This window comes from Phascolarctos cinereus, unplaced genomic scaffold, assembly GCF_003287225.1.
Source record: "Phascolarctos cinereus isolate Bilbo 61053 unplaced genomic scaffold, phaCin_HiC Scaffold_726;HRSCAF=1367, whole genome shotgun sequence".
NCBI lineage: Eukaryota > Metazoa > Chordata > Mammalia > Diprotodontia > Phascolarctidae > Phascolarctos > Phascolarctos cinereus.
In genome coordinates this window covers 96,477,587-96,501,402 of record NW_027556098.1, presented here as the reverse complement: position 1 = coordinate 96,501,402, position 23,816 = coordinate 96,477,587, and the positions used below count along the sequence as shown (strand labels likewise).

Sequence of the window (23,816 nt, the reverse complement as noted above, 5' to 3'; positions counted from 1 at the left end):
CAAGCTGCCCCCATATACACACCCAGAGCTTGGAATGCCCTCCCTTCCTACCTCCATCTCACAGAATCCTAGATTTATTTCAAAACTCAGCTCAAGTACTACCCTCTAGACATGACTTTTTTTTGATCACCCCATCTATTAGCACAACCTCACCACCTAGTTACTTTGTGTTTACTTGTGAATGCATGTATTGTATCTTTGAATATTTACTTTGCACATATGATGTTATTTCTGAATATAATTTTGCATTAATAGCCAGCTAGCTGGTACAGGGGATAGAGTGTTGGACTTGGGAGTCAAGAAGTCCTGAGTTCAAATACCCCCTCAGATAAATATTAGCTATGTGATCCGAGGCAAGTCACTTAACTTGTCTGCCTCAGTTTCCTTATCTGTAAAGTGGAAATAATAATAGTACTTACTTCCTTTGTGAGGATAAAATGAGATAATATTTGCAAAGTACGTTGCAAACCTTAAAGTGCTATAGAAATGCCAGCTATCATCATCATCATCATCATCACCATCACCATGATCTAGTTACATGTTTACATGTTATATCCTCGGATAGAATCTAAGATCCTTAAAGGTAGAACCCATTTTTTTTTGTCTTTGAATCTTCAATACCTAAATACAGTACGTGCTTAACAAATTATTGCTCATTTTTGGAAAAGGATAGCTAATATGTAGGTTGACAGAGTTTGAATTAGAGACGATCTAGATGGACTGGAGTCATGGGCTAATGTTAAAGCCAGGCACTTTACATTTGGTAAATGTGAAGTTGTGATATACAAATATAGGAGATCTGGAGAAGGATATACCAAGACAATAGCTCACATTAAAAAAAACCCCACAAACAAAACAAAACAAAAACCTGGCCATGTCAGCATTAGTGTAATATGGAGGATCCAAAAGTCATGTAATCTTCGTAATAAAAAAACAATGTCCAAAATGAATGAAAGAACAGTATAACAGTACATTTTCCCAGTCAGTCTAAATTTTAATATTATTTCTAGTTCTAGATATTAATTAATGAAAAAAAAATTAACAAGCTATAACATGTCCAGAGGAATGTGATTAGCATGATGACCAAGCCACACAGAATCAGCTGAAATTACCACTACTACACCTGTACCTTAAAGAGGTCAAGTAAAGAGGAAAAGTACCAACAAGTACAAAATTCCAACCACACTCAAGTACTCACAGGTTCTCTCAAAACACTTCAGGCTTTTTCTCTTCTTGTCTTTGGTCATACATTTTCTCCTGTCTGGAATATGTTTTCTCTGCTTCCATTCATGTAAATCATACTTATTCTTTAAGGCCCAGTTCATGGCCAGCCACATCCTCCAGAAAACCTCCCCTGGACACAGTATATCCAAAATGGAACGTATTGCCAGCCCCCAACTACAACCAATATCACCTTCAACTTCTTTATTTCTGTTAATGTCCCTACCATCACTCTTCCCTTCCCCTCATCCCTGTGTCTCAGTGGCTGCTCTCCTAAATAGTTCATATTTCTACAGCACTTTAAGGTTTACCAAGATAACAAGCCTCTGAAATAGATAACACAAGTAGTATTTTCACTATTTTTTTTATAAATGAGGACAGTTGTCTGTTCTACAACTAAAACTTCACCTCCAATTATAGATATAGACATATACATATATGTGCATTTAAATGCATTTAGATATACAGTGATAAAAGAGTACATATATACATATGGATATGTGTGTTATCTATAACTATATTTATATAGATTTCTTAGAGAGTTTAAAAATACTTAAAAAAAAGCCTTCTGTAACTCTTTATTGCCTCTGGGATAAAACAAAGTCCTCTACACCTGGCATTTATAGATCTCCACAATAGGGTGATCCATCCTGTCTTTCTATTTTATTTTACATTTCTCTTTTTCACATTGTCTTTCCAGCCAAACTAGACTACTTTATTTTTCCCTAAGCTCAACATTCCTTCTCCTCTCTGTTATTTCAAGCCATTTACCACCTAGCTCCAATTTTTTCAGTCCTATAACATAATACTCTCCTTAATACACCCGGTGATCCAGCCAAACTGTTCTGTTCCTTGTTCTTTACACATGACACTCCCTTCCTGTTGTGGGGCCTTGGAAGTCTCTTACCCATCCATTCCTGAATAAGCCTCCCCCACCTCCTCACCACAACTTCCTGGAATCCCTTCTTTCAAAGCTTAACCCAAATATCACCTTCGACATGAGACTCTTCCTGATTCCCTCAACTACTAGTACCTTTCTTCTAAAAATTACCTTGTATTCATTTGAACATGTTTTGGTTATAGTTATATACTTTATACATATATACATATGTATGTATATAAGTACACACATAAACACACATACATATATATATATATATATATATACACACACAATCTATATTTATAAAATGCAAGCTCCTGAGGGCAAGAACTATTTAATTACTCTGTATCCTCAAAGCATAGCACAATGCTTGTCACAATAGATGCTTAATAAATCTTTGCTGATTGCCTCTTCTTTTGCACAAGCCATTTTCCTCATGTTTGGAAAGCACTCCCTACTTAACTTCATCTCTCAGAATCCTTACCTTTCTCAAACACCCAACTCTAGTGCCACTTCCTCCATGATGCCTTCCCTATTCCCCTCAGTTGCTAGTGTTCTTCTTCTCCTCAAACAGCCAAATATTTACTTCTCTTTGTTTATACTGCATCCAACCATCCCAACCAGAAGAATATAAGCTTCTTGAAAGCAAATTATTTCATTTTTGTCAGCCTTTGTATTCCTAGTATTTAGCATAGTATCTTACAAGTAGTAGATGCTCAATGAATGTTTACTGAAATTTATGTATAATAAAATATATAATAAATATAAAATAACAAATTAATAATTGAAATGGATTATATGTAAAGTAAGTAAAAGCAATTAGTGTGAGAGCAGGTTAGAAAAGTAGATTGAAACTGACTGTGAAGAGCCTTCAATGCCAGGATCAGAAACCTATATACATCAGTAGGCAGTGGGAAGCTGCTGAAGTTTCTGTTTGTTTTCTTAGAGGAAGAATACGACAATAATAATACTAACAATAACTCATATATAGCATCTTGAGGTCAGTGAATTCGATATTACTAGGGCAGCTGACTGAAAAATGTATTGGAAAAGGTCAGGAGTTTATATTTTACCCCAGAGGCAAAAAGAACTTATTGACAATTTTTTTTAAGCTGACCTGTGCCTTAGGAATATTATTTTTCTAGTTGTGTGAAAGTCTACTGGAAAAGCTGAGAAACTAGAAGCAGGGAAGATCAGTTAGGAGGCTATTATCATAGTCTTATGAAGGAAGCAGAAGTGAGCGGAAAAAAAAAAGAACTAAATAACTCTATCATGAGATTCCCCATTATTTAGAGAAATGCTGTGGCAAAAGAATAGATGAGACTTGGGAACAGATTTCAGATGAAGAGTTAGAGAATCATCAAAAATAACTTTCAAACTTATGAACCTTGGGTGTCTAGGAAGAGAGACAGAAATGGAAAAGGTTGGAGTAGGTAAGTAGGTGGTAGATTTGTGGGGAGAGAAAATAATCAGTTCCATTTTATACGTGTTGACTTGAAGGTGCCCAAAGATGACCAATGGATAGTTTGTGATGAAGAATGGGAGTCCAGGAAAGAGATCAGTACTGGATATGTACGCAGCTAGCTAGAAGTTATCTTCAAATAGATAATAACTGATTCTATGAAATGAGATGTGATTACTTGAGGAGAGAGTGAAAAGAAGCCTTGAGGGACTTCATTATTTTGCGGAGTGAGACATGGTGGTTGATGCGTTAACAAAGGACACTGAAAAAAAGAGTGGTCACACAGGTAAGAGGAATAGGCATAACTGTGACAGGAAACCCACTACCTCATGAAGAAGATTTCCCTCCCCCATAAGAATAGGGACTGGACCTGTGATTTCACTGAAATAGAAAACTCCATTCATATAGAAAACTTTCTCTTAACCAATGCAGGTCAGTACCTTCTCTTCAATTAGATTCAGAGAAAACTGCCTAGGGAACTGAGAGATTAAGTGACTTGCCAAAAATTTGTCTTCCAATGAATGGAAATCTTCACTCACTGCTCCTAGGTCTGCCTTCTGGGACCCTGTAGAATAATTTTAATCTCTCTTCTAGATAAGAGCCTTTCATATGCATATAGACAGTCAAAATATCTTCCCTATGATTTTTCTTCTCTAAGCTGGATATCTCTAAATTTATTTGAATAATCTTTTTGTTTCTTCAACATCTTGGTCAACTGAGCCTTTTGCACCCTCTTAGAATGTAAGGGCCCTGAATGTAGAGCATGTCTCAGCATCTAATATATCCTTGTTCTTGTTCACTCATGTCCCATTCTTCATGACCCCTTTTAGGGTTTCCCTGCCAAAGATACTGGATTGTTTTGCCATTTCCTCCTCCAGCTCATTTTACAGATGAGGAAACTGAGACAAACAGGGTTAAGTGACTTGCCCAGGGTCACACTGCTAGTAAGTCTCTGAGGTTGGATTTGAATTCAGGTCTTCTTGACTCCAGGCCCAGTACTCTATCCACTGTGCCACCTAGTTGCCCTGACACAGAGCAGAAACTTATTATTTTGTTAAGATGAACATTTATTAAATTTTAATCTTAATGCATATGCTCTAACATGGATTTATCAAAATCAGATACTAATCGGTAGATGAAAGAACATTCAGGAGTTACTGATTCAAACAGTACATGAATTTCTGGCTTATTTATCTGTGTATTCTTTACAGTAAGCTGCTAAGTGTCATACTAGATAGAGTGCTGGGCCTACAGTCAGAATAACCTGAGTTCAGATGTAACCTTGGAGTAAGTGACTTAGCTGAGTGACTCTGGGCAAGTCACTTATCCTCTCTCAACTTCAGCTTCCTCATCTATAAAATGTGAATAACAGTACCTACCTCCCAGGATTGTTGTGAGGATAAAGTGAGATAATAGTTGTAAGTCACTTTGTGAACCTTGAAGCAAGTACTATATAAACAATAGCTAGTAGTAGTATTTATTATTATTATTATTATTATTATTATTATTATTATTATATTATTACAACATGCTGAACGTAGCAGTCACTCAATAAACAATGGTTGCATGAATTAATGAAGGAATAAATAACTCCTGTGACATTTACCTACAGCTAGGGGTCTAACTGTGATATATCCTAGCAAAGCTACAAGCATACCATTTTAGAATAGGTATAAGTTTTCCAGCCTTCCCCTCACCCTTCTCTTTATCATGTTTCTATTAAGATAAATAGAAGCTAAGTGAACCAGAGTACTTGACTATTATGTTATTAATTCTAAGGATTATTATGCTGATGACTGAAATGATATAATAAGTCCCTTTTACAGAAAAACTGTAGACTATCTACTCCAAGTTCATAAGAACATTTAAATTGGCTAAAATAACATACTTCTACTTCTTGACTGTTCTGTCTTTGGATTAGTCATGAGTCACTTAACTGCAGTGGCACATTCAGAAATCAGGATCTGTGAACATTCACAACATTGCACCATCGTGCACATTGCCAAAGTTAAGAAACTAACATAGGTTGCATGCACGCAATGATATTTTAAAATTACTTGTACCCTGTTCAGAAGCAAATGTCTTTAGAATACCATTTAGCTATGAAAATTAGCATGGAATAACATTTCTAGAGCATGAAACAAAGTGAAAGCAAACCCAAGGGCTAACTATTCATGCTCCTTACCAAAGAGTGTACCAGTAACAAAGGCTTTGGGAGGGCTTAGCGCAAACTGGCAGGTTAAAAAAAAAGACTATCTCCAAACTTGTACTACTCTTCATGACAGACATTGCACATATCTCTAAGTTTTAAAAAATTGATTTTTGAATTATTCTAATTCAAAACAAGGTAGGAAAAAAAACTGTCAAATATTTTCCTTCAACTGGAAATGATTGAACAGATGAAATATTCTTTAAAAATGTTACCAACAGTTGTAATTATCAAAACCTAATGATAATAATTAAAAATAGAAAAGTAGATGAATAGGACAGATAAGACAAGGAAGAATCAGAAATAACTGAACTCAATCACCTAGTGGTAAATAAACCCCAAAACATAAATTACCTAAAATTCCTTCTTTGATAATAACTGCTAGAAAAACTGGAAAGTGGTCTTACTGATATTAGGTTTTAGTCTAACATCTTATACCATATTCTAAAATAAATTCAAAATGGATATGAAATTGAAATATTAAGATTATATTGAAAATCCAAAGAAAGACAGATCATATAACTTTTTGCAGCTATGGAAAGGGGATGAATTCTTAACTAATGAAAAGACAGAAGCAATTATAAATGGTAAAATAGTTAAGTTTTATTACATGAGGTTAACAAAGCTTTTTCACAAATAAAAGTAATGCATTTAGGATAAGAAGGGAAACAACCAACTATAAAAAAATTGTCCAAATATCTTTGATAAGGATGCTATCCAAGATATATAGATAACCCATAGAACTGTAACAAAAAGATGTTCCCTAATTTAAAAAAAGTGGTAAAAAGTTATAGAGTTCTCAAAAGAATAATTTGAAAATATTTGCTATTGAAAGAATACTTGAAATCACTAATAATAAGAAAAGCACAAATCAAAACAACTAGGAGATTTTGCTGCACACCCTGCAAATTACTGAAGATCATAAAAGGAATAGTCAATGTTGGAGGGGTTGTGAAAAGATGGCACATACTAATGCACTGTTAATGGAACTGTGAATTGGCACAACCACTCTGGAAAGAAATTTGAAATTACTGAAGTAAAGTGACTAATATGTCCAAACATTTTGTCCCAGAAATTTGATCCCCTGCTAGGAATATACCCACAGAAGGTCACTGACAAAAAGAAAGGCAACATATGCACCAAAATATTTATAGTAACTCTTTCTATGGCAACAAAATACTGCAAACAAAGTAGATACCCACTGACTGGGGAATGGCTAAAGAAACTGTGATATGTGAATGCAATGGAATGTTGCTGTGCTGTAAGAAAAAATAAATATGATGTAGAGAAGTATAGAAGGACTTATATGAACTGATTCAGAAAGAAGTAACCAGAAGAAAACAATATAAATAATTATTAAAACAATGTAAATAGAAAGAATGACAACTACAATGATCAAAACTGAATGTTGTGAAATTATAAAAAAGTTTGGCTCCAAAGAAGAGATATGAATATAGGTAGCTATTTTTTCTCCTTTGCAGAGATCAGGGTTTATCAATATGGAATATTGCATGTAACTGCAGATATTTTTAATGTATTGAATTGGTTTGGGTGAATTTTTTTTCTCTTTTTCCTTTCTGTTTTTAAAATAAATTCTTTGTTATAAAAAATGACTCTGTTGGTGGGGAAGGAAGGAGGATATAGGAGGATATCTAACTGATATAAAAAACAAATGATATCAATAAAATAATCAACTTTTAAAAACCCCACCACAAACCTAGCCATGCTCTTCAAGGAATATGGTTTCTTCACATGGAAGAATATTTTTTACCCCAGAACTGAAAAAGGTTATACATGATCAGAAATAAGGTTTTAGAAGCAACATTTCAATTAAAGCTATAACACACAAAGACTAATACAAGTACTGAATACTTTTAATTTGATCTCTGAACCCTCTTATGGGACAATGGCTCAAAGTTTCAGACTACAAATCAATTACATAATGACTCTAAAATACCTGAATCTTCCAAATACCTTCCATGGAAACTGGACAATGAATGACTTATAAACTACTATAAACACCAGAAAATTGTGACTGACCATGCATTTTAAGGTCACTACTTTTAACAGAACTGTTGGTTGCCAAATTAAGAATTTCATTATAATAGCATAACGGTGGAAAATTGTTTTGGTATTATTTCACATTATCTTTAATATTAAGTCTCAGCAGTCAGACTGGGAACCTAATTAAGTAATTAGACACAGATTTCCTGTATGAAAATAATACTTCCTCCTCTTAAAAGTGGCCACCTATTGGGTTTGTAAATTAGCTGTGTTTAAGAAAAGGCAAACAATCTGTTTGGAACAGGCTGTATGTTATCCCTACTCAGCAATCCAAACAACACACTGTAGTGTTTAATTATAGAAGTGTAACAGAGCTCAATATGAGTTTTCAAATAATGGACTCTTTTTGTTTGCTAACTGTATAGACTTAAATATAGATGATAAGTCTATTTAATGGAAAGGAATTGTTTAGTATCTTATTGGACAGCTGCTAAAAGAATGAAAATCATCTATCTTTCCAATGACTTTAGTTTTTAAATTCTCTGATTTAAAAAAAAATACAACAAACCTGGCTTCAATAACTATTAAAATATCATTCCAATGAAAATGACAGAAAGATGCAATAACTGCTAAAACTCTATATTCATTAAATACATATCTTCTATGCTGATAATAATTCATTCAAGATGCAAAAATCTTCTAACATTTTATAGGGAATTTTTATGTTCCATGTTAGCTTGTTAAACAACTTTATAAAAATACAGAGCCTGACAATGTTATTTTTCCCCACACTGAGCTATCTAATAAAATGAGGCACTCGAAACTCACTATTTTCTTCCCTGCTGGTTATGCTTCTCACAGAGGTTAAACAATTGTTTGTTTGTTTTTATGAACTAAGGCTTATTTCTCCAAGATGAGGCATTAAATAAAACATATCAGGCTTATTTCCATTCATATTTAGCTATTAAATATTCTTTTGTCTTCTTTTCTTTAGGGCCTGATTACAAAATCCATAGTAAAAGGAATTTAATTTATTTTCTCAATCAATTTAGTGAACAAAACCCAGACAGTTTCTTTAAGAAATATAGAAATTGCTATCATACAGCATAGATTAATGTTCTATCTCTGGAATAATTTTCCCGCCTACAAATGGCTGACATTAAGTATTTCAAACAAAGTGGGGATTTGTGTATATGCACAAAATAAAAAGTATACACCTTGTTCTATCATTATTTCTTTTCATTTTCTTTTTTTTAGAAGGTGGAAGGGCAGCACAAGCTTTAAGACTTTACAGAAAATAAGTCAGGTTGGCTCTTTCCATAAATAATCATGTTCAATCTAGTCCAACTCTTCATGTGGAAACTGAGGTCTAGAAAGGACAAATTGTTTTCCCAAGGTCACAGAGGGCAAAAAGAGACCTAACAGCCATGTTGCCAGACTCCTAGTTCAGTACTCTTTGTTGTATACTATATTGAGTTACTCTACAAAGCCCTCACTTGAGTAAATCAAGGCCAAGCCATCATAGCTCCCAGAAATTTTTCCATTGAAGTGGCTCTGCTGCCACAGTAATTTATTTCCAATATCCAGCTGATTTTCTCTAGGGTCAAATTCACAGGGGATAAAGAATCTAATGATGTTTTCTTCCTTAAATTCACAGCAGAGGACTGCTAGATGTATGCTTCCGATAGTAACAGCATCTACAATGAGGAAAAGCATCTTGGAAATTAGTTGCCAATGGCAACTTCAAGCAATATTTTTGAGTATTTTTATAGAATAAGGAGACACAACTAAGACAGGCAAGATTCTTACATTTTTATCACTATCACATAGCTAGAGAATCGCTCTGGGTATAAGTGCTTAATAAATATCTACTTCAATAATTAAAATGCTTCTCTTTACAGTGGCAAAAAACGGGAAACTAAAGAGATACTTATTGATTGAGGAATCGCTGGACAAATTATGGTGTAGAAACATGATGGTAGAATACTATTTATTGAGCTCCAAGACTTATAATAAATGAAAAAAAACCAGATGATTTCAAAAGGACATGGAAAGACTTTTCTGAACTGATGTTGATGGAAGTGAGCAGAACCAGAAGAACGAGTTTAAACCATGACATCAGTATTATAAAAAAGAACAATTCTGAATACTTTTATATACTGATAAAGAATGAAAAGAGCAGAGCCAGGACAACAATTTACACAATTACAACAATACCATAAATATAAACAAATATGATCAATACAACGACCATCCATGATTCTAGAGGACCAACAATGAACCACGCTATCGATCTCCTCACAGAGAGATGACAGATTTAGGGTGGAGAATGAGACATTTTTTTAACCTTGTAAATGAGAGAATTGTTTTCCTCAGCTATGCATATGTATTAACAGGAATCTGTTTTTAAATTTTTTAAATAGGGCCAGAATTAGGAGAGAAAATCGATTCTGCCTATTTTTAAAAAAACACACCATCACCATGAAATTTTAAAAGTACAAAAATACCTAATTGAGTTATTGTCATAGTAATTCACAGCCATCATAGTTGCTAACCATTTTGTGGATAATACATACCTCCTTGGCCATGTCTGTATATTTCTGTTTTTCCTTTGGGTCTAGAACTGCCCACCAATCAGCCAGTATCTTGGTAGCACCACGGTTATCCAGCCGAGGGTGTTCCTGACGAACAAGGGAGCGATGGCGTTTACAAAATAAAAGAAATGCGTTCATTGGTCTCCGAGCTCGTTGCTCTGAAGATTCATCATCTTCAGTCTCATCTACATCATGCTCTAGGCCATCAGCTCCAAGAAGTTGGACCTATTAGCACAAAAAATGAAAAAGATTATTTAGAGACTCTTCCTTTTTACCAAATAGCAAAGTTAAAAATAAAGTATAATAACTAAAGGACTGAAGTGTTGTAACACATTAAAAACACTAGTAGAGGAAGTATAGATTTCTTAGATCTATTTAACAATTTTGACACAAATAGTCACAATGGCCCAGGGAATTGATTACCATTTTATCCCATGGGCATTGTATTTTTTCAGATACCATAGTAACAACCATATACTTTTTTAAAATTAGTAATAGCAATATTTTAATTAACACTTAACATCTGTGAAAATGTCTGTGTTTGAATATTGAAAAGCAAACACAGATTATGATTTTTTTTTCCTCCAGGTATCAATAGAGGAATTACCTAGAAATTGGTGCTCAGATAATCTCATATTTAGAAAATGAAGAGAATGCTATAATTAAATCTTTGAGTCCACAAAAAGCTAAAATCTTCTGAGTGGTAAAGAAAGGCAATGTGACAATGGTAGGTACACTAGATCAGAGTAAATTAAATCTATGCTCCTTTGATCCTTTGAAATAAAAAATCTGATGGGGCTAATCTCATAGAGGTTCAAAGTCACTTAAGTCTCTTACCTATTAACCTTCACATTCAGTCAGTCATAAGTCACACTCATACCTTCCTTTTTTTCTATTCTCACTGCCACCAATCAAGCTTTTCAGCCCCTTATTATCTATCATTTGGACTGGTGAAATAGCCTTCTAATCAACTTCTTCCAGTTCAGTTGTTCCCATCTGCAATCTATCCTGCATACATTCAGAATAATCTCCTGAAAACAACTCTGATATTGTCACTGCAAAGGTCCACAACCCTTGATGGCTGACTATTATGGCCTAGAGAGTTAAAAAAAAAAACCAACAAAAACCCACCACTAGCCTGACCTTGAAAGTTTTCAATAATCTACCTCCAAAGTCATATATACAAAAATTATTTATAGTAGTCCTTTTTGTGTGGAAAAGAATTGGAAAGTAAGGAGTTTCCTATCGCTTGGAGAATGGCAGAACAAGATATGGTATAAGAATATGACAGAACACTATTGTGCTGTAAGAAATGAAGAGTATAGTATTAAGAAAAACCAGCAAAGAGTGTATGAAGTGAAACATGTGGAACTAGGAGAACAATTTCTAAAATAACAATGATATTATAAAGACAAACAAATTTGAAAGACTTAGGAACTCTGATCAACACAATGATCAACCAGAAACCCATGGCACTCGTGCTATTGGTGGTGGTTTCTGAGTTATGTCTGACTCTTCATAACCCCTTTTTGCGGTTTTCTTGGCAAAGATACTGGGGTGATTTGCCATCTCCTTCTGCTCATTTTGCAGATGAAGAAACTGAGGCAAATACGGTTAAGTGACTTACTCAGGGTCACACAGCTAGTATCTGAGGCCAGATTTGAACTCAAGAAGATGAGTTTTCCTAACTCCAAGGCCCACACTCATTCTGCTGTACCATCTAACTGTCCATGACTCATGAGAATATGCTAACCACTTCTACATGGAGAAGTGATGAACTCAGTACAGATTGAAAAATATTTTAGGGGGATATGGCTATTGAGGAGAATTTGTTTTGTCTATAAGTATTTTTAACAGGTTCCCTCTCCCCTTGTTTTCTCAACGGGTGGCAAGAGGACGAGAATTCAGAACTGAAAATAAAATAATGATAAACAAAAAAATCTATTTCCAACTTTCTTTTCCAGTTTTACATATAACTATTCTCTCACATGAAACTTCTACTCTAATCAAATTAGTTTACTTCATAATCCTTGAACATCATTTTATGCTCATACTTCTCTGTTTATTTATGCCATTTTTAAAAAATCTAAAATGCCCTTTCTCATCTCTGACTTCCAAAGTCTTTCCCTTTCTTCAAAGCTTTTCTCAGATTCTACCTCCTTCATGAAACCTTCCATAACCACTACAGTCAGATAGATCAAACAACGGATGTGCAGTCAGGAGTTCCAGCAAATCCTGCCTCTGATATTAGAGTGACACCTTGGGCAGGTCACTTAATCTCTGGGCCTCAGGCTGACCTCGATGGCCTCTGAGGTCCCTTCTAGTTCTAGACCTATGATCCTATGTACCACAATTCCCTCTCCTTTTGACTATCTATAAATATTTACCTTTCAAATAAATTCATCTCATTTATGTACTATATATAAGTATATAGTATACTTATATTATATAGTATACAATACTTATATTGTAAGTATTTGTGTACATGACTGGTCCTCCCAAAGAGATCAGAAGATTCTGTAGGGCTGAGAACCCTTCTTATATTTCCTTTTAACATAGCCAGCATCAAGCATAGTGTCTCACGTATAATAGGTACCTAATATAGTTGCTGAATGAATGAAATTTGTGAAAGACTTCACAAAGGCTATGTGAGACAGAAGAAAAGTAGCAAATTAAGTTTAAGAAAACACAAAGAAATACATTCGTCAAGGGAAAAGAAATCAAACTTTAACTGTAACAGGCTTTAAGATATCAGTTATGAACCACAAAAGGGATTTAGGAGTCCTTCCTTGAAAGCATGAGCCCAGCATCCTTCTCAAAGGGCCTACAGAATGTCCAGAATCATCAGGAAGTATATAAAAAATAAAACAAAGATCTTAATATTGAATAAAATCATGACCTACTTGGAATATCACACTTTAAAAAAAATAAAAGACAAAGTTGGAAGGAATCCAAAGGAAAACAATTAAGAAGATGGAAGATCCTTTAGAATAGAGAAGAGAAAAAATGTTGGACTTCTGTCTACAAAGAAGCAAGCTAAGAGAGTACATGATTAAATATGACAAAGAATTTTTCAATTATGAAAGAGTGAAAACATATTCACCAAATCCCAGAATTTCAGAACTGAACAGGGAGGGGCAAGTCTACAAAAATTAAAAGTCATAATTTTATAACAAGTAAAATGACAAGTTAATGGATATAATGGATATGGTAAATAATAAATCTAAGGATCTAATTTGTTACTCTTAAGAGCTGGTATAAGGTAAATGTGAAAATTATTTTAAGAAAGGTTAGTTCATAGGAAAATAAGTCTAAAAATGAGTTGCTAAAAGAAACTTTGAGGGGCAGCTACATGGCACAGTGGATACAGCACCGGCCCTGGAGTCAAGAGGACTTGAGTTTAAATCCAGCCTCAGGTACTTGATACTAGATGTGTGACCCTGGGCAGTCACTTAACCCCGACTGCCCCACCAAAAAATGAATAAATTAAAAAAAAATTAAAGAAACTTTGGCATATATCTATAACTCCTAATACTCTTATATAGGAACATAATCATGCTCATTCATATAATATTCCTCAATGCCACTGCTGAACAGACTGTTGTCTTAATTAATCTAGGATGGCATGTGTTATGTTCTTAAGTTTAAAACACAATTTCAAATATACCACATTTCTACATTTAATTAACTGCCAAATATGCATATAGCACTCTGCATATTGAGTCAATAACTAGAATTTCATTGAATATACATATAACTAGGCTTCTATACAGCCCGGAGCAGTTAACATATCCTACTGGTATAAGGAAAGGAAATGTGACTAATTGGTGGACAGAATCCTGAGGAAATGTTGTATCCTGGGGTAAAGGTCAGAGTCGTAGTCAAAGGCTCTTCAGTAAAGAGAAATGTGGGTATAGTATATTCCATGCAACAGAGAGGAAAAGACTCTGGAAGGTACATGTACAGATAGGGAATCCAGCTCTTCAACATGTCTGTGATTCTTGCTTTAAGCTTGGGATCTTATCTCACTCTCATCTAAAGAGCACATTCACAGTTGTATATTTTCTGGTACGTTTTATTTATGTAACTTTTCTGATTTCTGTTTTGCTTGGATTTAAATGGGTTTACTTGTTATTTCCTATTTGTAATAGTTTTTGTGTAAGTTTCACAGTTTGATGGAGAGGAGCTCAGATGGTGAGCGTAAGATAAGGGCTAGACTTTGTCTTAAGAAAGACCACAGATATTGTTTGCTTTCTGAAATCCTAAAATTCATAACCATTTATCTGAGACGTTGGACTAGGAACACAGAAATGTAATTCTAGTCTCTTCACCATTTAGAGACTAGAGAAAAGAGTAAACAACACCAAAGTACTCTTGAGGCTTGCCTGTCTCTTAAGTTCATTTTCTGGCGTTATAGGAGGGTGCCCTGATTCTCTTCCTTTCCACAAATGCGGCCAGACTCCATGCTATTTACAAGCCACGTCTATACATAAAGACAATGCGAGTGGACATAGTACCTATGTCACATATACAAAGGAGCAGAAAGCTACAATACAGAAAACTCTCAGGGCCATGTCCATTTGGTCCTGGAATATATCACAAGTGGTTTTAGACGCAGGTTCTTCTCCCCCCATATAAGTATTTTGCTTAGTTGGTTATAAATATTATTTTATTAATATCCTTTCAATATTCTGAAGATGGTTCAGGAGTCGGGGCAAAGCAAGAGTTTAAAAATGTGCTGTGTATAATGAAAAAGTGACTATAAAGTGTTTTTATAATCAACAATAAACTTCTAACATCTTCATTAAATGAGAGAATTACCTTATCAATATCTTCTTCTTCCTCTTCCTCTTCCTCCTCTTCAGAAAAGTCAAGAAGTTTCTTGGCTAGTAATGGATGCCACTGAAGACACTTCCTCTTTGGTCGTTTTCCAGTTCCTTCCCCTTCTGCTGAATGATCCTTATTTCTATTACTGCCTTTCATTACTGTGACCTACAGTAAGGGATTGGGGGGAGGGGAAGCAATCAAAAGAAAATTTGATTAAATTAATTTAGTCACTTGAACTTCAAGCCAATTAATATTCTAACGACTAAATAAACTAATCTACCCACTCAGGGATTTATTGGATTAAATAAAACCAAAGGTCACAATAAAACCCATATCTACTCGACCAAATTAAGCTAATACACATTTCCTTTCTTCTGCTAGGTAACTTCAGAACTTACTAGCAAACATGATGCTTCAAAAATGACAGCAAGGCAAGCTTGCTTTGTGTACATTCACTGCTATATATCCACTTTATTAATAAACTAAAGCAACTGCCCAATAAATATATGAAATCTGATTTTCATAGCCCATGAACTGAATTATAATTAATATATTACATTCCTATGAGCTTGTAGGCTCACAAAATTTATCAGCCCTGAAAAAGACATTATCCCCAAAGACCTGATTGCAAGTGAGTCAACATTACAAATAATTTAATAAGGTAATCATAGTTATTGAGAATCTTTGTAATGAATTAATCAAGAATTACTTCCATACAGATTTATCTTAAAAATTACCACCTGAAAATGGCCAATGGACTCCAAAACAGTGTTAACATCATTACTTAGAAGGCAAATCATTGTTCCGTGTGTTTGTCTGAAAAATATGCTCCTTCCACATGCATAACTTCCGCTGAATATCTCTAGCAATGATACAGCTGAGGCAGCATTCCATTCTATACACTCTTTCCACACTGACTGCCTATACAAAGCTATCAAATACCCACAAATAAGCACTGATAAAAAAAGTAGATTGCTCCTTGATGAAAAAGTTAGAAACTTCAGTATAATTTTCAAGGATAATCTTTGTTATGTATTGGACAATATACTTTTAGTTTACACTCCAATTTTCCAAATAAAAATATGTAGACATCTTTTCTTTCCACAGACACCTTTGTCATGCAATTATCCAAAGTCAGATGGGATTTGTTGGAAATTATTGTTATGACAGTAAAACGCTGCAAGACTCTTTCGGAAGTATTTATACATAGATAGGGAATTATTATAAGTATGATATTAAGAATCCACTGAAGCACTAGGCTTGGGAATACACACACTATACTGGAAGACAATGGGAGAAAATGATTAAATATATAAAAATCTGCTTTTTACATTTTCAGGAATCTATCCCACCCATAAAGCAATGCTGACATTTTCTTTAATCCACTGATGTTCAGAGCAAATGTATCCTTGATGTTATCGTTAACTAGAATTGAACGCTGTGATTCCTAGTTTAGCTTTAGAATAAAATTAAAGGATAACATATACTAGGTAAGTTTCCCAAGCTTTCTGCTCTTTTCCTGACCTACTTGTCTCTGTTAGCAGATATTCTTTTCACATCCCCAAACTCTCTTTGTTCCCATGTCTGATTAGCTGTTGAATCCTATTGACTCTCCTTTGGTAGTATTTCTAGTACCTGTCCCTTCTGTTATAGTCCCACTGCTATCTAATTCAAGGTCCTTAGGTATCCTAATCCCTTCAGATTCTTGCCATCACCACCCACTCTATAAACCATTGACTCAATCAATTTTCCTAAAGCAGAACTCTTATCATGTTATTACTCTCCTCCTCAAATATATTCAGTGGACATTGAATAAAATTCAAACTCCTTAATTTAACATTCAAGATCCTCCTTAATTTGGCTCAAACTTCCCTTTTTTCCTGCCTTATTCTACATTATTTCCCCTTTACATAACATAATTCAGGCACACTGAACTTTCAACAGAGTCCTCTCTATACATTCTTTTCTTCTCTGACGCTATGCTTTTGTTCACTCCTTGCCCTACATCTGGAATACCTTTCCATCCAAATGTATACATCCCCAAAGTCAAAACCCTACTCAACATTATAGGATCTACCTTCTCCATTTGGATATCTACTCCTTTTCTGACTTCTGTGATACCGAACTCTCACGTGATACATGATATAGACTCTGATATGAACTCTGGTCATCTGCTCTCTTCTGCATCCTCATACTTTTTCCACTCTTTAATCAGAGGTATCACCTACCATTCTGTCCTTAGTCTGCTTCTCTTTTCCCTCTCTCTATCTGGTCATCTCATGAATTCTCATCACTTCAATGGTCATCTCTGTGCAGAAGACTACCAAATGTGCCATGTGTTTCCATCTACTAGCTTCCTATATCAATCTGCAAGGCCCAATGGCAACATAAGCTCAAGCTCAACACTTCCTCATGGCATGCTGCTAGTAATAATAACAGCTAATGTTTATATAGTACCTATTATGTGCCAGGAACTGTGCTAAGCAATTTACAAATATTATCCTCATTTTGCATTTGAGGAAACTAAGGGAAACAGGGGAAAGGTTTTAAGATTTGCAAAGCACTTTAAAAATATTATCTCATGTTAGCCTCACAACAGCCCCAGGAGGTAGGTACTATTATTATCCCCATTTTACAGAAGAAGAAACTGAAGTGGAGAGGTTAAGTGACTCACCCAATGTTACACAGCTAGTAAGCATCTGAGGCCAGATTTTACCCATGGCCTTCTTCTTTGTTTCTCTTTCTCTCTCTCTGTCCCTTCCTCCCTCCTGCCCTTCCTCCATACACAGACATAGTCACACACAGAGAAAAAGGAGCATTTGAAGATAATTCAGAAATAGAACGAAAAATTAATAATAAAAAGTTGGAAAGGAGAATGATATGTGTAAAGACGAGAAAGAAAAATTTTGAAGTCTAACAGTAGATTTATGATAGAAACAACAATATAATTTTGTTATACTTGTTCTACAAAAATAAGATTTTCAAATATGATTTTTTACACTTGAGAAGTGGCTGATTAAGCTAAGTGTGTAAAGTAAAAGTGATCTGTTTCTTTAAATGGGTCGTGTTTCTACCTATACGGTAATTTCACATAGATTAAAAGCTATCTCTGGAGTAATCCTTCCACCTTGTGTTATTGGTGATTGGTCTATTTCAGCTAATGTACTTCAGAATTGTATCTTTAGGCATTCAAATATAAAGATTCACAATTGAGAGTTGTGATCTATCAAATAAATAATGCATTATACAGTGCTTTTTAAGCCCTGATCACTCTGATTACTATTATCAAATTATAACACGGAGGTTATTGTCAATTATAATTACTTATCAAATACTTTACCTTCTTTATTTCTGTATGCAAAAAATGAGTTCACAATTATCATTTTTAAAATAAGGTAAATCAGTGTGTTGCAATGGAAACAGCACTGGATTTGGTTTCAAAGAATATCAGCTTAAATTCCAACTCTGCCACTTCCTACCTGTGTGTCCATGAGCAACTAAATTCATCTCTCTGAGTCTCTGTTCCCTCGTCCATAAAGAGGATTCGATTAGATGGCCTCTGAGCTCTCTTCTAGCTATAAATCTATGATCTTCTATGTGTATTCTCCTATACTATATTAGAAATGAAATATTCATTTTATGGGAATGTATTCACAAAAGTCAATTTAGTAATGTGCAATGAATAACAGCACTTAATTGTGTTATTCAAATACAATATGCCTACTTTACGAAGAAACTGAAAAATGCAACATGTTAAGAAAGAAGAAAAAAAATTAAAGGAAGCACCATGTTTCCTGAGCAATAACTGTTTTCTACCTCAGTACCATATTCTGTCAAAATTATGACATATATGTCTCTAGTGTAACAATGGGAGTGATCTTCCTGATCTGTGGGATTTTCTTTACTTAACACCAGCACAATCGGGAAATGCCTCTTAGCAAATTTGGTAAGATTTTCTTCAGAGCCCCTAAGTTTCCTTTTCTTTGTTTTCTCCTACCTTCCGGTATCCACAGTGCCCTCCCTATCATCAAGGTGTTCTCAGGAAATGATATAATATCAGTCATTTACAAATCCCTGTAAATGTAACAAAATGTGTTACTACCCCAATAAGCACTTGCTTACCAACTCCTGAGGAATTTAAGGCATCAATGAACAGATGAAAAAGGAATTTTTTGGTGGAAGGGAACTCAGACCTCCCAGTACCACCAATTTCCCACTCCACTACCTCCACAAAAATTTACAGGCTGTAACTGCCTAACCTGACAACACTTCAAATAAGCCTTGTGTTTAGCTGAGAATGATGCAGTTTAAAAAGTTTTTCTTTTAGGCAGTAGGGAAGGGCCAGATCTACAGTGACTATGGCAACATAGCATCTTTTGACTGTTCATCCTTTGTGCCACATAAAATTTCATAAATTTTGTGACTTTCCTGGAGTTCAGTATTTCGCACTTTGCTTGGTGTTTACTGAACTGATACAGGAAAAAAAGTCTTCTGAAAACCTTCCCTGATCCTTCCCATCTATGACCTGCCCACTCAGTTTTCATTCCCTGCCAGTACTTAGTTGTATAACGCTAGAATATCCTCATCAGATAAATACTGCATAGAATATTTATCTATGATGGTCTTATTCCCCTGCTAGAATACAAGCTCCTTAAAGGTGAGGACCAAATAAGCCACAAATTTAAGGATTCACAATATGCCAGGCACTGTTCTAGGCAGTGGAAATACAGAAATAACCTCCTCTTGAGGAGCTTACATTGTAGTGATTTCAGTCTAGTAAAGATAAGGGATCATGCCTTACACACTTAATACCTCCCCAGTCCCTGGTAACAGCAGTTGGCACACAGCAGGCTCTCGGTAATTTTGTTACATTGTATTATACCATTATATCATATCACACTGGCATGTATTATATCATAATGACATGCAATAGGTAAAAGCATCTCCTACAACCAATACCTCGAAAAACTTGCTGATAGTATTCATCACTCTATGTCTTACAGAATAAATCGTTTACAGGACTATGTCCTGTCACAAGACAATAAAACGTGAACACTGAGACATTGGAAAAATGAAGTATAGGTGACCCAGAGTGGGAAAGCAAGTACTCTTATCACATGATATATGGCAGCACAATTCAATTAGAATAACTATAGAGCTTGTTGGAGATAAATGCCCTGGCAAGTGCTAAATATTATTACTTATTGTAATTCTAATGACTTCTAAACTAGAGATAGTATAGATGAAAAATTCCTCATTCAGTGAAATGATTCTCCTTTCAGATGCAATTCAGCCATACTATTCATGTAAAGAGTGTTAGTCAACGGCTCTGGACTGTACTCCGCAGCTCTTTGAGTTGAAACCTTAGCTCTGTTACGATGCTATCAAGAGTCTTCTCATGAATACTAATGAGGCACCCACTGTTCAGAGAAGAATGTATCTGCACTAGCAGTCCTACTCCCACAGTCTTACATAACTAAGGAATACTTATTTTTAAGGTCGAAAACTACAGAAATTGGTTTTAAGCTTTGGAGGACAGAACACAATGCTGATAGTAGAATGTTGCTCTATGATATCACTACAGCTACAGAAAGAGAAAGAGAATGCAGCACCAAGAAAATATGGATGTTGCGAGAAAATTATAATTAATTTACATAAAGGAATCAGTATACGGTCCAGGATACCTTGTATCCAGTGCACACCATCTACAGGTGTTCAGGAGCTCACATTTTATCTTGCCCTAAAATTTCATTTTATCTCATATGGGTCCTAAATTTCCTTCCTAAATTAATGAAAAGGTGATTTCTTTCTTTCCTTTCTACAAGTCAGTCTTTCCACATGTTAATTAATTCCCTTGCCAAATGGATTATTATTATTTAACATTATTAAACCTCAGCAATTCAAATTCAATTTGACAAATACTGCAAAGTACTGTGCTAGATGGTAGGTATACAAAGAGAAGAAGAAAGGAGAATGGAGGAGGGAGCAAAGAGAAGGAGGGGGAAGGGGCAGAAGAGGAGGAGGAGAAATAAAAAGAAATAGCATTCTCTGCTCTAAAGGAGTCAAGCTTCTACTACGATTTTATGTATCACAGTATAAAGGCACTCCTTCAATGGATATGTCAACTGAACCAGGCAAGACAGCTACTGTACGACATCCTATGTAATGTGGCCCCCAATTATTTATTTAAACTCGTTTGTTACTTCTCCCTAACAAGGATCCTTTTCTTTTATCAGGCCAAGCTTCTTTATCCTTCACCCACAGCATATTCACTCCCATCTTCATACCTTTATTCATTCTGTTCTCCCTGAATGGAGCACCTTCATTCCTCTTCTCTGCTTATCCAAATACTCCCAAACGCTTCAAGCCTTACTTCTACACAACCTTGCTCCAGTCAACAGAGATATTTTCCCTTCCTGAATACTAAGAGCTTTAAGTAGCTACAATGTATATTCTGGCACATCATTACATTCAATTTAGCATTTTATTGGAAATTGCTTTTTATGATTCTCTGTTTCACATCTATTTGTTTTGTGTAAGTTGTCCACTTCAAAAATGGTACTATGAAATTTAGTAGACATAAATGTAAAGTCTTGCACACAGGCTTAAAAATTCAACTGCACACATTTAAAGGATTGGAAATAGAGACATAATTAGATAATAATTCACATGGAAAAGATTTAAAGGCTTTTTATAATAAACAGATTTAAAGATATAAAATATTTATAATAATTTATTATATATAATCATTATATATTAATTATAATTAATAATAAAATGACATATATAATATATTATATCTAATGAAAACATAATAAAAAGATTTAAAGTAGACCACAAGTTCAATACAAATTAACAGTATAAAAGCTAATATAAGTACTGCATTAAGAGAGGAATAGCATCGAAAATAAGAAGTATCGATTACACCATGCTCTTTCCTGAACAGACATCTGGAATACCTGATTTGGAAGCCATATTTTAGGAAGAATACTGACAACCAAGAATGTGTTCCACGGATGGTGAAAGAACTGGAAGCAATGTCCTATGAGGAATTAGGGATGCTCCTCCTGAGAAAAGACTTGTGTAGATAGGCTAGCTGTTTTCAAGTATTTGAAGAGTTGTCACAGAGAGAAAGGGATTAGGCTTGTACCAGATGGCAACAGAAGGCAAAGCTATATTACTATTTATGCTATACTACTCATAAGTAATAGGGGAAAGCTACAGAAAGGTGGATTTAAGTTTTATTAAAGAAAAACTTCCTAATGCTTAGAGTTCCTCCAAAGTGTAATGAGATGGCTTGAGAAGAAGTGGTTTCCCTTTCCCTGGAGATTTAAAAGAGATTGCATGATACTTTAGTGAGGAGGTTGTAAATAGGAATTCTATTCATATGTGGGGGCGAACTGCATAATTTCTGAAGCCCCTTTTAACTTTCTCCTTCCTATAACTCTGATCTTAATTTCAGGCTTTTACTTATTTCCACTATATCACACTGCCAGTTGTATAACATGGCCAAGGGCCATATAGTAGAATACTTCTACATCCTCCACAGTGGACAACACTGTAGTTAAAAGTAGGTACTCAATAAATCCATGCAGAATTAAATTGGCTGGTAATAAAAATGACTCTTGTTTTTTCACTTCCCTTCATAGGATTTTTAAGTGATGGAAAGGTGGGAAGGTAAAGTAAGACTGGAGTTAAGTTTCTTACACAAGCCTCTTTTTTTTTTTGCTATTGATATGTGTTTGCTGATAATTTTTATATTCACAATAAATTTTTATTAATGAAAGCAACAAGGACAGTAAATAGGGAGGGATAATAAAGATATGAGCAGAGATCAGAAAAGAGATATGAGGAGGTGAACCAGGAAAATTCTGTTGAATTCTATTTTTGAAAGTGTCACTGTAAGTCAGTGACCAACAACTTCTGGTTCCAGTCAAAATCTTTGCTTTTGTGGGTTACAAAATCCATTCATCATACCCAAGTACACAGGTTTATCTTTCATGTGGCCATTCACTAAGTGGGATGAAGATACTTGTGAGATGTTGATTCCAACTAGACCTTGGATTTGGAGTGAGGAAGATCTGAGTTCAAATTCTTCTTCAAATACCTTGTAGCTGTATGATCCCGAGTAAGTTATCTCATCTCCTGCCATGGTACCTTTTTCTCTTAGCCTCAGAAAGTTGCTTAGAACCCTTAACAGTTAGTTAAGTGACTTGCCCAGATCACATGGCAAGAGGACTTTCATGGCCAGCTATCAACTACGCCACCATGGGGGGAGGAAGGGCTGTGGCATGAGTAAGGTGGGTTGAGGTCCCATTCTCTGTAAGTGGGAGAACAATCCAAAACCTGGTAAAGTTTACTTATTTGCCAAATTCCATAGCTTCTCCTCAGTCTAATTTAAGCTTCTTGACTTCTCTGTAGCCTTTGACTCTATAAACCACATTATCTGTTTGGATGCTCTCTTCTTTATGGATTTTTGCGACACCATGAATTCATCCACTGGATTTGACAATGAAGAGATTGTTCCTTACTTTGGAGAGGGTAGTGTCAGCTGAGTTATGAGGCTGAAAACCAGACTGCAAAGGACTAAGAAGTGAGAAAAGATAAAGGAGTGTA

The 23,816-nt window shown here is 35.0% G+C and overlaps 1 protein-coding gene across 1 annotated transcript in view; it reads right to left on the bottom strand.

Annotated features, from left to right (window-relative positions):
- The window catches only part of BBX (BBX high mobility group box domain containing), a 237,844-nt gene that overhangs the window by 127,668 nt on the left and 86,360 nt on the right, over positions 1 to 23,816 (bottom strand). The window contains 2 exon segments of the mRNA XM_078146685.1: positions 10,356 to 10,598; positions 15,195 to 15,365. Of these exon segments, the coding sequence (XP_078002811.1) occupies positions 10,356 to 10,598; positions 15,195 to 15,365 (414 nt within the window).